The 17,619-nt window shown below is 41.6% G+C and overlaps 1 protein-coding gene across 1 annotated transcript in view; it reads right to left on the minus strand.

Moving 5' to 3' along the window:
- ABCB7 (ATP binding cassette subfamily B member 7) overlaps positions 1-12,261 on the minus strand; it is a 97,349-nt gene extending 85,088 nt beyond the window's left edge. Inside the window, exon 1 of the mRNA XM_072626404.1 lies at positions 12,058-12,261. Within this exon, the coding sequence (XP_072482505.1) occupies positions 12,058-12,231 (174 nt within the window). The 5' untranslated portion in view covers positions 12,232-12,261. The remainder of the gene's footprint in view (positions 1-12,057) is intronic.
- Between the last annotated feature and the right edge of the window lie 5,358 nt (positions 12,262-17,619).

Here is a 17,619-nt window from a genome sequence, read left to right on the forward strand (position 1 = left end):
AATGTTCTCTCTCTCTCCATTCCACCATTTGGTAGGTAGGGCTTCTGTGTGACAAATGCTAGCTTAGATTTGGGAGGTTTCTAGGGTGCTGAAGAAGTAATTGGTTTGGACTGAATCTTTGTAGTTTCTCTTTTCTAATTATGAAACTGAGTTTCTTCACAACTTCCGCCTTCCCTTCCTCAAGTTCTATTAGCAGATGGTCACATCCACATTTTTCAGGTCTGAGCATAACTGTCACATCCAGGATTGCAGTTACACTTCACTTCCCACTCCCAAGCTAGACAATGAGGTCCCAATCCATAGAGCTTATAGGAGTGGGGAGTTTTTGTTACTTGCACACATGGCAGGAGAGAAACAGGAAAGAAACAAGTTATTTATTAAGCACCTGTTATGTGCCAAGAATCATGATAAGTGCTTTACAAACAGTATCTCATTATGTCATAGACAACAGTACGTTCCATATGATGCAACACCGCTGGAAGAAACAAATCAACATTTTTTAAATGTCCCAGTAAGAAGTCCTCTTTCTGAATGCATACCTATGAGTGAAAAAGATCTTCTGCAAAGAGGGGAAGGAAAACTCCAGGGTGGGTTTCAGTCGGGGACTCAGCAGAGTGGACTCTTTTTAATGGAGCCTTAACTAGTAAGGGGTGAAAAGGACTTTGCCCAGAGTATGGGGTTGGGGGGAGGGAGGAGGACACTTCCACACTTCTTCCCTGTACCCCTCAAGAAGCCCCAAGGACTCCTGGGAGAGAACAATTATGCCAGAATACTCTTCTCTGCTATTTGACAAGTTGAATTGAACTGACTTCCCAAGCCCACTGGTCATCCCTTCCTGCTCTGAAGACCTAAAGGGTTCGTTGTCAGATGTTCAGACATCATCTTCTAGCTTATATTGTTACCCATTTTACCTGCTGTTACCTACCTGCTGCATTCTGTCTGCTGGGTAAATTTTAAGATCCTTGACAGCAGTGACCATTTTTAACAGCTAGCATTTCTACAGAACTTTATATAGAAGATATATACATGAATGTGTATATGTGTATGTGTGTGTGTATGTGTGTGTGTGTGTGTGTGTGTGTATTTACATAGTGGCTACTTCAAATCACATTCCAACTAAATATGTTGGGGGGAAAAAAACCACTTTTCAAACTACTGCCCTCTTAGAAGGTCATGCATAGGACTTTAAGTTAGAAGACAATCCTGCGAGTATCAAGGAAGTAGACTGAAGCCATCTAACCTACAAGCTACTACATAGTGGCCAATTCTTCCCTTTTTCTGGTCATTAGCCAGTGGCTACAAAACTGGCAGAAGGACAAAAGGGAGCTTTCCATTCTTCTCCTTTTCTTCTTGTCTCCCTACCCACCCCACCCCCTTCCAGGCCCCTCGATAATATTTGCTGAAAGAACCCAAAGCCTTTCACAATTTGGTTTTCTTTTTTTTTTTTTAGTCTTCTAAATTGCACAAAGCCTCTCATCTGAGTAATGAGAATAACAAATTCTTGAGATCTTTGTAGCTTCCCCCCTTTGGTTTGAGTTCAATACCTCTTAATTAAGTACTTTTTAATTTAATCAGTGTGTGCTAGCAACTACATTTTATGCATTTTGACAAGTCTATTTAGGGACTGAGTTAGACTGGATTAAGAGTACCTGAATTTAAAAAAAAAAAAGCAGACCCAAAGGTTTTGAAGTTAAAGAATGAAAACTTCATATTTCTATATCGAGCCTGCCGTAGAACTGATCACTGTTGCTGGCTAACTCGCATGCAATACAAGTTTTACTTGTAAAAACAATAAAAGATGAATGTTAAAAGCTGTTACTGGTATAAGTGATGAAGTGGCAAGTAGACAGACCTTAAGAACAGAAAAGACCTCGGTTCACAGGCTACTTTCTGACGTACACTGGCTGTGTGACTCAAGACAACTAAATTCGTCTCTCAGTGCCCTAGACAACTCTGTAAGGCTATAAATTACAGCTAAGCTGCCTATCTGCACAGATGAACTCATAGGTCCAAACAAATAAAGTTGTCAAAGCGAGTACTTCTCAAAGAGAACTCCACCATGAGCCATAAAATAAAGGTACTGATGAATAACTCAACTACAACTTGTAGCCATGGCTTTACTATACACCTTAAATTTCAATATCTTATCCCTCAAGGTACTCTGTCATTATAAGTTAATCTTCCCCTCAAAAGACACAGCACTAATGAAGTGATTCAAAGTTTATAAGACAAGAAAACTGTGTGTGTTTTGACTATCACATTAAAAAGTGACATTCGATGACATGATCCCACTAGGGGGATTGTGGCATGGCCCAACATCTAATATGAAACACATACTGAGGAGAAAAAGATATGACAGCCCAATCTGAAAAGCTATCCAAGATTTTGGGCAACATAATCTGACTACGGATTCACTAAAATACATTTTTAACCTAAAGTATACTTTCAATTCAAAATACGCAACAGTGACATAAATATGATTTCTCTTTTGGTCTTCTCAAAAGTCCCAATGGATTCCAGATACCCCACTTAACAGCCTCACCAATCATGAACACAGTAGATGATTTCACGTACCAAGTTCTGATATAGAATCGTAGCAATGAAAGGGTCCTTAAGCATCATAGGGTTCAAACTCATCATTTTATAGATGCAGAAATTGAGACCCAGAGAGAAAACCTGATTTTCCCAGAGGTTGCATAGCGAGGAAATGGCAGAATGAGGACTCGAACAACTCCTGCTGTAGTGTTCTCTGCAGTATGCCATACCTTGTTCTACTTCAGCTAATGTGAGGATCAGACTGAAAATAATACATTTGAACCTTCATCCATAAGCAATTGGTGGAAAATAACTCCCTCTTGAACCAATTAGAGCTCCTATCCCTGTCCGCAAAGTCACAATGAACATCAACATTATGGATGAGATGAAACTAGGATTGTAGCAAAAACAATGGATTTCGCAGGGCTCTTTTAAGGTCCAAATGAAATCACATTCGTTAAAAGCTTATATGTAATATTGTCAGACTCAGGCACTTGCACTGGGTTTTTGGTTTGGTTTTTTTTGCTAATTTTTTTTAGAGTGGTACATGGGAAGGTTCAATCCGGAAGTGGGGTTATTTTAAGGAATAACTATGATACAAAAACAAAAATTTAAAAGTTTTTTAAAGTACTTTTTTATTTTTTATTTTCTTTTTTTTTATTTTTTAATGTTTAACAATCACTGCCATACAATTGTGATTTTATCCCCCCCACCTACCCCCTCCCTCCCCACGACTGCATACAATTCTGTATAGATTCTACATATACTTTCCTATTGAGTATATTTTCACTATAGTCATGCTATGTAGTCAGACTAAAATAAATGAAAGAAATCGTATAACAAATCAGAACATGATACACAAACACATACACATACATAAACATGATCTGCTACATTTTGTGAGTGACTTCCATATTTCTTTCTCTGAGTGTGGAAGGCATTTTGCCTTGAGAACCACCTTTGGGATTTTTTTTTTTTTATAAGAAGTTTTTGCGTTATTACAAAATTCCAAGTCTACCAGAATTAAAGTACTTTTTTAAAAAAACAAATAAACCAGCAATGGATTTGGAGTCACTCGATTAGATTCCCAGCTCTGCCACTAACTACTAACTTGGGTGATCATTTAACCTCCCTGAGCTTCATTTTCCTTACCTGGAAAATGACCACATAAGACTAGATGATCCCTCATTAGGGTCTCTTCCAACTGTGGCATTTTATAATTCTATAAACAGCAGGCAAATGGAATACATCTGGGATAAGCATCCTTTAAAAAGGAAAGGTTCTACTACAGTGGGAACCTCCTATACATCCCAGAGTAGTGCCAATCACAAGCAAATGAAAGTTTAAACTCAGTTGGCTCTGCAACCTCAACAATTCCCAAGTTCCTCCACATGACAGAGACAGCTCTCCCTGCCTATCCTGAATGGCTCAGCATGGGGGCCCACTGAACATGCTGGAGGCGGTTCCTTAATTTCTCCTGAAGGAAACTTTAAACTATCAAATAGGCCATCCAAGATTGCTTGAATTATCATAAAGATGCTATGAAGAGAGCATATGATGTAAATAAGCTCCTTAAGGTCAAGCTGGTAGCCAACAAAACTCTTAACTGCTGTAATGATTTCAATATCGGGTCTCTGCATGTCAATAGCATCTTCTTCTTATGTGTTTAAGGACACGACTGCTTCTCAGAACTTTGCATTTTCAAGCACTACTCTTGCTCACTTGAAAGAATGTAAATGAATCAATGCTGATTGCTATCAATTATTTGTACATAATTATATAATAAGTAAGGCCTTTATCCCCTTGACAAGATCTTTGTTCATGGTAAATTTATTCCCCCTTCAGTCAAGGAATCTGAATGATCATTTCCCGTGCTATTCCAGAATTCCAAGGGAACAAAACCCACATAAACACCTCTATAAGGCTTTTGATTCCTCATTTTAATCAATAATAGTGGCTAATTCTTAGCATTTATGTAGCACTTCAAGGTCTGTAAAACACTTTTGCTGTTGTTTATTCATTCAGTTTTGTCCAGCTCTTCATGACCCCATTTAGGGCTTTCTTGGCAAAGATGCCACAGAGCTTTGCCATTTCCTTCTCCAGCTCATTTTACAAATGAGGAAACCGAAGCAAGCGGGGTGACGTGACTGGCCCAGGGCTACACAGCTAGTACATGTCTGGGGCCAGATTTGAACTTGGGAAGATAAGTCTTCCTCCCTCCAGGCCAAGCACTCTATCTGCTAGGCTGCCCAATTGCTTGAGAACAACCCAAAAGATTCTCCTGGCACTTGCCAAATAATTGACACATATCCTATAGGTGTCAAGCATCTCTGGATTTTTCTTTCACTCCTAAAACCAACCACGGTCTCCCCCTCTTTGCCCCACAGCATCTGGCATCATTCATAAGAACATAAACATTTTCCCTCGTTAACTACCCTTGAAAAAATTGGGAAACATTCCATTCTCCTACTCTAATCCCCCTTAATCAATTACTTTGTTCAAAGATTCCCAAGCATAAACCTGGAAGTAGTGGTACTGGATAATAATTCATTCCTGACCAATCACGATCCTGGATCCTCAAAAAAGGAAGGAGCATCTTTAGCACATGTCAGAGATGGTCCTTTTCCTATACAAAAAGGGGAAAGCCAGAGTACAGTGATTTATTCAAGAAATCATTCATTATGACCAAGTAGGATTTATATCTGAGATTCAAGAATGGTTCAACATTAGGAAAAAAAATCAGTATAATTAATCATATTAAAAATTAAAACATCCGAAACCACATGATCATTTCAATTTTCTGCATTGTATGCAGAAAAAGCCACTGACAAGAGTACAAAATTTTTTTACGCTAAAAATCCTACAAAGTATCTACTCCTCAGGCTTAGGGTTAGAAAGGGGTATGAGTGATATCAATTGTCTCACTGAAAAAGGCAAAACTTATAGCTACTTGAACAGACTGCCAATGAAGAGTGGATATCCTAGTATTAAATTGGTAATGCAGTGGGAACTTGTGGATGACAAGAAAAAAAGTCTCATCTCTGCCAGCAGATCCCAGTGCAGACAGTGTAAACTAAAGAGCTCTATCACACCAATATGTCTGCCTCATGATGAGATTAAACAGGAGTAGGAGATGGATGGTTAGGAAACCAGGACACCTGAAACCACCTCACTTGTGCCATTAAGAAAGGAATGTCCAGGACATTGCTTTAACATATCCAAAATCCAGTTCCCTGGATCAAATCAAAAGCCACTGTAGCCGCACATTATACTACACAAGAGGAAACAGTGAAGCTGAGGAACTGTCTTCATTCACTATCCTCTGCAGCTAGCATGGGAAGGATCCAAGAAAAACCTAAGGAAAAGGTTGCTTTGAGGTCTCTAGGAATATAGGATTGAGTCAGAGTTCAATTTCAAACTACAGTAGTACTAGTGGCACATTAAATCTCCAAGCTTTCAATCTTAAGTACGTCATTGTGGGTAACACCCCTGTCTAATATCTGGTTTGACTACCTGGTCACAATACTTTGCTTCCTGTCCCCTGTTTTTTACATCTTCCAGTGTTCTCTGAATGGCCTCTGTCTCCTTAAACCAAAGAACTCTGCTGCTAAATGAATGAACATTGGTTTCAGTGGTTGTTGAATTATTGTTGTAATTTTACCTTTGTCTTGGGTGGTATTTACCGAACAAATAAATGTATGATTTTTGCACGTTTATGGTGAATGTACAGTAGCATGTACAGGCTAAGTCTTTCTTTTTTAACCTTATTAACCTGCAACTTCTCTTTATATACCTGAAAATACTCTTTTGAATAAAGCATTTATAAATCTTTTTAAAAATAAAAAGAAATATTTGTTAGATTGGATTTAGTAGTACATTTTCACAAACCTATCATTTAAATGTTGATAAAAATAAATCCAATTTTTAAAATGCACCTTTCAAGATCATGAATCACTGTAAATAGAGACTAATCTAGCGGAAAGAGCACTGGACTAGCAATCATTAGCAATTAAAAATGATACCATGTGAAACACTAAAAAAAAATTGACTTTAAAAATCAAATATTCCTCTTGAAGCATTTCCATTTATTAATAAGCTTTTGATAGCTAAATTTTAGACAAAACTCAGAGTTTTTCTGTAAGAATAAAGTGACTGGAGCTCTATAAAATTAAGTTGAATGCTCCGAATCACTAATAATAATAATGTAAATAGTAACAACACTAATAATGGCTAGCACTTACATGGTACCTACTATATGCCAAGTACTTTACAAATATAACCTCATTTGATCAATCAAAACAACTCTGAGGTTTCAACCCACACTCAGCAAACTGGCAAATGAGACAAAAGGCAGGAATAGTCAGTGTTCTAAGGATTGGGAAGACAAGCACAATAATGCATTGTGGGTAGAGCTGGCCACTGGTTTACCCATTCTGGAAGTATGCAAAGAAAGAAACTAAAATGTCCACACACTTTGATCCAAAGATTCCACTGCTAGGCATTTACTGCAAAGAGGTCATTGACAAATCAAAGATTTCATATACACAATACTACTCATAATGCCACTTTTTCTGGATGCAAAGTAGATGCCCATGATTTGGGGAATGGCTAAATAAACTGTACTACATGAATGTAATGGAATATTACTGTGCAGTAAGAAACGATGAGCATGATGAATACAGAGAAGCATGGAAAGACATGTATGATAGAGAATGAAGTGAACAGAGCCAGAAAAACAATACACACAAATGGTTATAATAATGTCAATGGAAAGAACCAGAACCACAAAAGGATCAGAACTGAATGATACCTCCCCACATTCCCTTACAGAGGTCTGGGTCCACCAATATGAATCACTGCACAGAATGTCATTTTTTCAAATATATTGATTCGTTTCACTGAACGTTTTTTTTCCTTTTTCTTTAAAAAAAATTCTTATAACAGAGGGCTCTCTGGAAAAGGATAGAAGGGGAAATCTACGAGACGTACAAACAAAAGATATCGATAAAAATCTGTTTTTTGAAAATGTCGGTTAGTTACTCAGGATCTTTTTAAACAAAACGCTATACCAGGTTTGTGTGGCAAATAAAAGAGAAGGCTGTGAGCATGACTAGGAGTCCTGAGACCTGGGCTGTCATGCATTTATCACCCTATTTTCTATTTAATGACATGTGTATGTATATGTGTGTATATATATAATATATATACTACATATATAAAATAAACTTTATTTGTGTATATTAACACCCATACTAAACTACATGCTCCTTAATGACAAAAATCCTTATTTATTGTTGTATCTTCCCAAGCTCTGAGCATGGTACTTTGCACAGAACAAAGTACTTAAATGTTTTCTGAATTGAATCCTACATAATGGCAGGTTAGTAAGGTCACTTTGTATATGAAAAGAAGCACAATGTATTCAAGGACAGATTTTCCTCCAAAATTTGGAAATGAAAACTTTTTTAAGTCACCCTGTGAGATGATCTGTAAATGTGCTGATGTAACTCAAGTAGCTCCCAAATAAGATTAAATTGTAACTAAGATAAATGATTGTTATGAGATAATGTCATAATCCAAAGAAATGGAGAAACAGTCTCGGCCTCTCAAAGAGTACATATTCTGGGGAGTAGGAGTGGGGATGTGATACATAAGTAAGTATAGTACAGGACAACTGACTGGGGTGGATCAGCAAAGTACCTGAGACAAGGCTTGAAGAAAGATAAGCATCTGAGAGACAGAGATGAAGGAGCCTACTCCAGGCATAGGGAATAACTTGTTCAAATATATGGAGGTGGGAAGTAGAATGTTACGATCAGAAAACAGTTTGCAGGTCAGTTTGGTTGGAACATAGAATGCAAGGCAGCAGAAGTATGAAATGAGGCTGGAAAGGCAGTGATCAGCGTGGGGATACGCAGGAAAACAATTTGTCTTCAAGGAACTGGATGGGGGAGGGGAGGGGTTTACAGGGGGAGAGAGGAATACATGTACAAGTAAGTATGATACAAAATAAAGTGCTATATATGGAAAGAATTCTGGGAAAGTTTTAGATGAGAGAGAAAGAACCCTTTTAGATGGGGAAATCAGAGAAGACTTCATGGCATAGCAGCCGAGCAAAGCTTTGAGGGAAGGAGAGGAAGGCTTTTGGCAGGCACCGACGAAGAAGGAAGAGTATGTATGAGAGATGGGGAAGCAGCCTATTCAAATGTTCAGTAGCAGAAGATGAAGTGCTGTATTTAAGGTGCCCTTTTGGTTTGGAGTATTGCAAATAAAGTAAAATAAGACCGAAAAAATAAGGGAGAGTCTGACTGAGGAAAGTCTTATTTATATATTTATAATGTATGTATATTATTTGTATATATATATATTTATTATATATAGTATAATATATTATATATTACATATAGTATATATAAAATGTCTTATAATACATAAAAAATCTTTTAATACATAATATAATATGTATAAATTATTATACATATTATACTTAGATGCCTATGTATTCCCTGTAATTATGGGTTCCCTTTACTGGAAGTCAAAGGATGAACACTTCAGGTAGGCTGAAGTAGAAGAGATTCTTTTCGGTTGGATGTGGCTGCTGAGGTCCCTTCCAGTTCTGAAATTCTATGACTCTTTTTGAGTCTACATTTCATTCTAGAAGTACTGATTTTCGAGAAGAAGAATCAGTGGAGTTTTTTGAGCAGGAAAATGACTTCATCAAATCTGTGTCTTAGAAATAATAATTTGGCAGCTAGGTAAAGGACAGAATGGAAAGAGGAGGAAAGGAGAACAGTTAAAAGGCCACCATAATAGTCATAGTGAGAAGTGACAAGAGCTTGAATCAGAGTAGTGGCAATGGAAATGGAGAGATGTTATGGAAGTAGAACTGAAAAGAAATTGGGAACTGATTAGATGGAGGGGGCAAGGTAGAGATAATGTTCAAAGATTATTCTGAGATTTGAGTGTTGGAGGATTTTGTTGCCATTAACGGAAGCATGAGGAGGGTCAAATGCAGTGGGGAAGATAAATTCCATTTTTGGGATTTTTTGGGGGTTTCAGATGTTGGTAGAACATCAGAGTGAAGATGTCAAGCAGAGAGCTGGTAATGTCAGGCTTGACTTCACAGGGATTAAGGTTAAGATATATAGATAGGGAAGTCATCTGCTTAGACTTGATAACAGAATTCAAAGGAAAGGATGAGATCACAAATGAGAGAGTATAGAAAGAAGAGAGTAGAGGACATAGCCCTGGGAGATACACACTTAGGGAGTAGCAGGATGTCTGAACCAGAGAAGAAGTCAGGTGGGAGAACCAGGAGAGAGGACTCTCACAGAAACCAAAGGCAGGATGGAAGGGTAACAATATCCAGAAAGAATATTCAATACTTCCAAGAGCTACGAAAAGGTCAATAAAATTAAGTACTGAAATAAGGACACTGGAGTTAGCAATTAAGAAGTCATTGTTGACAACAATAAAATAAAAACTGGATACTACAAAATTACAATGACTAAGCTTGGTCCTAAAGATTCAATTCAATAAATATACATTAAGCAGCACCTACTATGTGCCAGGCACTGTGCTAAGCACTAGAGATACAAATAAGAAAAAGAAAAAAATTCCCGTGGCTCCAGGGGATGTCACTGGGGAAGCAACCTATAAAAAAGCAAGTTGAAAAGCAGGGGCAGGGGACCCAGGATGGGGCTGGGACTACTAGTGGGGCATGTGGTTCCTTGGAGTAGAAGCCAAGCAGGGCAGCTGATGGAGAATGGAGTTACTAGGAAGGCTGGTACTATAAAAGAAAGGCTTGGGAGGTATTCAGTGCTCTGTCCTGAAGCCCTCCAATCAGAGAAGGAAAGGCAACTGAGGATGAATTGAGAAGGTATAGAGTATCCAAACCTGAGTCATTCTTCTTGGTGATAAAATTTCAAGTGATCAGTTTACCCTGGGGCCTGAGAGGAGAGTTCACTGGAACACTACAGGTCCGACTCTTGGTATGATACTTAAGTTTTGCCAAGTTTTTTTCTTCTGTAAAAACATTTTTTTAAAATTCTTTATAAGGGATAACTCTCTGGGAGAGAATGGAGAGTAGGGAAACAATGAGAAAATGTAGGTGGTTTTAAAAAAAAAGTACGAAGAAAACTTCATTTTAAAAAAAGAGGTCAATGTTGACCTTTGAAAGCAGTTTCAGTAGAGAGGTGCATTGGAAACCAGGTTCCAAAGGCATGAATAGCTGGGGAGAAAAGTAGAAAGATAAAATTGTAACATTGAAAACAAGAGGAGAGAGGACAGATTAAGGAGGTGGGAGTGGAGAGTCAAAGGAAACTTGTAAAGACAAAGGGAAACTAAGTATGTTTTTAGGTATCTACTAAGATACATTTTTGTTTCAGTTTAACATTTCTAACCACAGAAGGACAAAAAAGATAACATGCTCTTGTAAAACACTTAAATTAATAACAATTTACTCTGACCAGATACTATACTTAGGAAAAATGAGGCGAGGGAGTATAATAGGCAGCAACAAGAAATATATGTCTTAGCCACAACCTCATTCATATTAATTACCCTCCCCCCGAACAAATGGTTCTATGGTTTCCGTGTACACAAGGCCTTAGAACTTTAAGCCTCCGTCACAACGGTTGGAACTCGGGGGAAGCTCGTGTGGTGGGGGGGGGAGGGAGGTCGCGAGGCGGAGGGTCGAGCTGGGGGAAGGGGTTGCAGGGGGAGGGGTAGCAGGGGAGAGGGATAGCAGGGGGAGAAGAGTAGGGGTGGTGGGAGAGGAGGGGAGGAGCCACCAGTTGCAAGTTACAGGAATTACTCAATTTGAGCCTGTCAGTTACCAGACATTGACAAGGAGAACGTCAAGTCCGTCTGTCATTTGTCTAAAGGTGACCTGCGGTCATCTTAATTATGTCTCGCTTTAAAAATCTCCCTGCCCCCTAAGTTGCTGCTTGGGGGTACACAACTTCTGCATCCCGTTACTTGTCGGAAGCAGCAGGCAGTTCGCCCTTGGGTCGGGAAAGACCTAGGGGCGAACAGGCAGGAATGTGTTTACCCCCTTTCTGCAAGCAGGAAAACGGAAGCTGTGATGTAATGGAAAGGCCACGGGATTGGGAGAAGAGGATCTGGATTCAAAATCCACCTCAACTCCCCATACCTGGGCCGTCCGAAGGAAGTTAGTGGCTAAAAGCCGGGCTTTCGCGCCGGCACCAGAGGCAGCCCTCGAGCCCAAGCCGAGCCCAGGCTTGTCTCGCCGCGGGCCCTGCCCACTCGGACCTCGGGGAGCCCCAAGTCAGCAGGCACTTGCCCTCCTTCCGGCCGAGCCCTGCCTCGGCTCCCCAGGCTCCCTTCACTGCCCCCCAAAGCTTCCCCGCGCCCCCGCCCTCCCTGTCCCGACCCCCGGCAGCGCTCAGCCCCAGGCCTCCAAGGGGTGCCCGGGGTCCCAGCCCCCCCGTCTCGGCTGCGCACCGGACTCCCTCCCAGCCCGGCAGGGTCCTCAGCCCGCCATGTGGTCGCGCTCCTCACCTGATAGGCTTGGCGGCTCCCCAAGCCGCCGGCCGAGTCACCTAGCCTCCAAGACTGGGTCACGCCGGAGCCGACGCCGAGGACGGAGTCCGGAGGCCGGAGCAGCGCGGCCGAAAGTCGCTGCCTCTTAAAGGCAGCGGCCACGGCCGAGGAGCCCCGCACCAGGCGCGCCATCTTGAGCCGGCCCAAGTGCGACTACGCGCAGAATTGTGGGATAGCGACGGAACGAGCCCGCGTCCCCGCCCCTCAGTTACCTTAGCTACCTCAGTGACCTCGCCGGGGTTCTCGGCAGCCCCCCTCGAACCATTGTTCGCTGGCGCCCGGCCGGCGCCGAGCGGAAGCGCGCCTTCCGCAGAGGCTCGGGTCTCTGTCCCAAGGCCCAGCCCGCCCGGCGGGATACCCTCTGCACACCCCTAGCCTCTGCTTGGCACCTTTTCCCGCCTCCAAGAGGCTCCCCACCCCCCCATTCTTATCTTCCGATGTACACTAGGGCACTATCGCTCCTTCCACATTCAGAAAACCCGTCAACATTTGTTAGGCTCTCACTGTGTGCTGACCCCAAATAAAACCGTCCCTGCCCCCAAAGAGCTCCCATATGGCATGAGGGTTGGGGGGGGGGGGGAGTATCCACTAATAAATACCGGACACTTCGGGTCGTGCCGAAGAAAGGTGAAGTGATCAACTACTAGCCACCCAGTTTCGGTAAGAGGCTAGATTTGAACCCAGCTCTTCCCATCAGACAATTTAACCACTTAGACCACACTGAATCTCAATTTTTTTTCTTTGAAAATTTTTCTTTGAAAATCAGTATCATTCTCCTTGTGCACTATAGGGGGCGGGGGGAATGGAAGACCTGGGTAACTGTCCCGCCTTACACACTCAGCTCTATAACCCCGAGCAACTCAAAAACCTTTCTAAGCTACAGTTTCCTTGTAAGTATCAAATGAGATTATGGAAAACCTGAAACTTAGGCAACCACAAGCTTTGTGTTGCAGGCTCGCTCTCTTACAGAAGAGCATAACCAGCTCGGATGTAGAAAAGAAAAGATGTTGGAGTAGATGAATTCGTACGGTTTTTTCAGATCTAAATCTGATCCTATGACCCTAAACAGAAAAGCCAGACTGATTAAGTGCTGGAGATGCAAACACAAAAAAAAGCCAGCAAACACTGCCTTCAAGGAGATGACATTCTACTGGAAAAGGAGGGTTACACCATGTACACAAATGAACAAATATGCATTAGGGAAAAACAGTGACAAGGGAGGGATCAGTCGGTGTTCTTGAAAAGTGGAAGACGTAGAGATCCCTAAGGGGGGCGGGAAGGGAAGAAGGGGGATGGAGAGGTCCGGGAAGGGCTCCCCGCTGAGTTAGAACCTGGGGACAAGAAGGATTCTGAGATAATTATGAAAGGCAAAGACGGTTACACACATTGCACGCGGTTACATAGTTACTCAGTGACAGAACCTGAAATCAACCTTAGTCAGATCACTAAGAATTTATTAAACGCTTGCTGTGTGCCAGGCACTGTGCTAAACACTGGGGATACAAAGAAAGGCAAAAACAACGTCTGCCCTCAAGGGGCTCCCAACCTAATGAGAGAAACTGGTGGTCCTCAGACTCCAAAGTCAGGTCTCTTTCCACTTCACTGCATTTCTTCATATGTAAAAGAGAAGGATGGGGACTGAACCTGTGAGAACTCCCAAAAGAGGAAATTCCCTTCCCAATTCAAATCATCCCCTTCTCTGTAACTTAGAGACTAGACTAGAGAAGAGGTGTCAGTCAAACCCAGTGGCCAGACAACCAAACCAGAGAAAAATGTAATTGGGAAATATTTAACAAAATAAATGAAAACAATAAAACAGAGTCAATTGTTAATATGTGATCTTCAAAGTCAATATGTGCTTGCAGAGATCCTTAGGTATAGCTTTGTGGCCCCTTTTCTATGTGCATTGGTTGCTACCACTGGCTTAGAACACCAAGAGGTTAAGGGTCTTTCCCAAGATCATAGAGCATAGAGTATGTGTCAGAGGAAGGACTTGAACCCAAGCAGACTCTACCCACTGCACCACTAATTACCACTGTGTATAAGGCAGCATTTCTCTATATCAAAAAAAAAAATTATACCCAATGAAAAATTTTCTTCAGAACTGAAAATTGTCCCTGATTTCTGCTCCCTAGGCAGCACTGTCTAGTGATGTTCTAATTAACAGAGAAGGGGGAGGAGATAAGAGGGAAAGAAAGAGAGAGAGAGATGGGAGGCTGGGAGGGAAAGAGAGGGAAAGAGATAATCCCATGTGTCCTTTGGGACAGACTGGCAGCATGCTTATACAATGATTTGGTTTTTTACTCAATAGAAAGGTGGCTCAGTGGGTAGAGCACCAAACCTGGAGTCAGGAATACCAGAGTTCCAATCCAGCCTCAGACATTTAATAGCTGTGTGATCTGGGCAAGTCATTTCACCCTGTTTGCCTCAGTTTCCTCATCTGCAAAATGAGCTGGAGAAGAAAATGGCAAACCACTCCAGCATCTTTGCCAAGAAAACCCCAAATGGGGTCATAAAGAATCAGACATGACAGAAAAGACTCAATGAAAAGGTAGAAAAGAGTCCTAGTTTTGGTGCCAGGGGACCTGGATTCTTCAATCCAGCTTTTCCGAAGCCAGAAGGAGGGCTCTTGTTAAAACACTGGTCACTTGACTCCCTGAGTTTCCATTTCCTGATGCTTGAAATGTAATTAAACATGTATTAGGTACCTACTATATGCAGAGTGCGAAACTAGGAGAATTCCAAAGTTTAGATCCACTCCAGAGCTCAGACCCAGGTTGTCTCTCTCCACTATACAGTACTTGCTTACCCTTTTTTCAGATACCAGAGAGCGATGGATCTGAAACTGCAGCACTGAGGGTGATGAGGAGCTCAGCATCCCAGTATTAAGCCTTTCACTCCAGCATCCTCATCGTGCTATCGGTTGAGACCCTTCTCTTTGTTGCTTATTAGCGGTATGGTGAATAAAGTGCCAGACTTGAGGTCTGAAGAACAGGAATTCAAATCCCACTTCAGACACTATCTCTCAAGTTACTTACATTCTCTGGACCTCAGTTTCCTCATCTGTAAAATAAGGAGGTTAGACTCCAGGACCTCAAAGATCCCTTCCAGCTGCAGATCTATGACCCCCTAAATATACCTCTCTGGGCTTTAGTTATCACATGATGGGGGGGTGAGGGTACAGGGAGGAAGAGGAGAGCCTTCCATTCCCAATAATCTTTGCAACTGAGATTCTAGTACATGGCCTCAAAGTCCTTACTGGGCAAAGATACAAGGCCAAAGCAAGCTCACACTTTCTTCCATACTGAATCTCTAACCTTGGCTAGATTTGGAGGGATAAAAAAAGAGGAAGGGGACTTAGTACAATGGAAAGAATCCTGAATAAATGACTAGGAGGCCTCTGTGGCCTAGATTATGCTGCCAATGTAGGCTCTTTGTGGAGCTGGGGTCAAAGGCTGCTTCTTGCCTCCTGTTCTCTCCTGGGTTGGGATGAAGGAAAGCTCTCCTTCCCTTTCAAACTAGCTCTGCCTCCTAGCCTTAAAATTCACATCAAGTCTTCAGTCCAGTGCTGATAAAACGCAAACTCCTCCCCTGCATTTTCACACTCATCACAATCCTACCTCCCTTTCTAGTCTCTTTACTCTTTCTCAGTAAGGTGCTTTGGTTGGAACTCTTCCTCTTGCAATCTCTCCCCTCTGTAGTTCCCACCAGCTGTCCCAAGGCCCAGAAAGCAATCCAGGCTCCTTAAGACTGAATAATAATAGCCTCTAGGCTCTACACCAAGAATCAGGCCCCAGCCTCTCTCTCCACTCCATTCCCTAAGTTATTGTGACCATCCCCCTCCACCCCCCCACCCCCACCCCACACACACCAAGGAAAATATAAACCTCTTAAAGGCAAGGACTGTTTTGTTTTGGTGGTCTGTCTTTGTGCCCTGCACAAAGTGGGCACCAAAAAATGCTTCTTGATTTTGCCAAGTTCAAATCCTGATCCTTCCACTAACTTGTTTCCTAGCTATAACAGAGAGAAAAATGAATCAGACAGGCTGGTTAAGTCTCCTTCAGACTTACAGTCAGCCCATGATACTGCAACAAAAGTATAGAAAGTTACAATGTTTTATATGATGTTGGTGATTGGAGAAGGCATCAGTAACACAGAACAGTTGCTAAACAATTATCTCCAAAATTGGTTATCAAAGAATAGACAGGAGTCTAGAATTCGTCTACTCCAATGACCTTGGGCAAGCCACTTCTCCTTTCCAGGGCTTGGTTTCCCCATCTGTAAAATGAGAACTTTGAACTAGATGATCTCAAAGGTGCCTTCCAGTTTCAAATCTTGGAATGTATATGGTACCATTCCAAGGAACAAGTAATCATTTGCAAATACTTCAGGAAGGAGAAGGTTAGGCACACCTTATACTTGATACAGAGCATCATTTTACTTGTTCACAATTCTCATTTTTATAATAACCCTCTGAGTCAGGTAGGAGAAGTATTATTATCCCCATCTTACACATAGAGAAACTGAGGACCAAAGAGGTAAAATGACTAGCTGAGGATCACATAGGTAGTCAGGAACAAACTGAGAAGCAGAGCTCAAGTCCTTTAACTCCTAATCTTCCTCTTTCCCTCAGGCCCAGTTGTTTGAACCCAGTGGCTTGGTTAAAATATCCATAGGTCTGTAGACTGCTGGTTTGGTCTAACCATATCTAAGCGACTTCAGTCAAGGTTTTTGAGTCATTTAATTTTCTACTATAAGCCCCACTAGGGCAAAATGGTAAATATGGATGACCATTCCTTGAAATAAAATGAATCTATTAATGATCAATGAATATTTATTAATCTCCTGTGTACCGGTCACTGTTCTGGGTGCTAAGCATACATAGTCAAAGAATGAAACAATCTCCACTCTCAAAGAGCTTGATCAAAATAAGGTTGACAACATGCACCTATATAAGTGCAAATGGCATATACATATGTAGAAAAATACAGGTAAATACCAGATGGTCTGGGAGGGAGGAAACTAGCAATGAGGGGGGAATCATATGAAAGATGGTGATTGAGCTATGTCTTTTTTTGTGTTTCTTTTGCTTTATTCAGAATTTAAAAGACACCAGGTTTTCCATATTTAATGGGACTGGAGAAGATTGTCTCTGAAATTAGAAATCTCCATTATTTAGGAGGGATTAAGACTAGAACTGGGGTGATGGTGATGTGAGTAGAGAAGGGAACCTAGGTGAGAGATCCTGTGAAGATAGAATCAACATAGGAATGGATTGCTTAGATGTGGTGTGGCAAGTGAGAAGTCAAGATGACCACGAGGGTGGCAACCTGGGAGACTGGAAGGATACTGGCAGCCTCAACAGAAATAAGGGGGTCTGGAACAAGGATGCAGCCATTTTGCAGGCCTGCCCTATTCTGATGCACTGATGTGCTGGGAGGGGCCCTTCTGGACTTTGCAGAGCTACAATTGACTTGGGCCTTCCTACCTCTAGGCAGGAAAATCCTGGGTTCCTGAAAG

Source organism: Notamacropus eugenii, chromosome X (assembly GCF_028372415.1).
Source record: "Notamacropus eugenii isolate mMacEug1 chromosome X, mMacEug1.pri_v2, whole genome shotgun sequence".
NCBI classification, from domain to species: Eukaryota; Metazoa; Chordata; class Mammalia; order Diprotodontia; family Macropodidae; genus Notamacropus; species Notamacropus eugenii.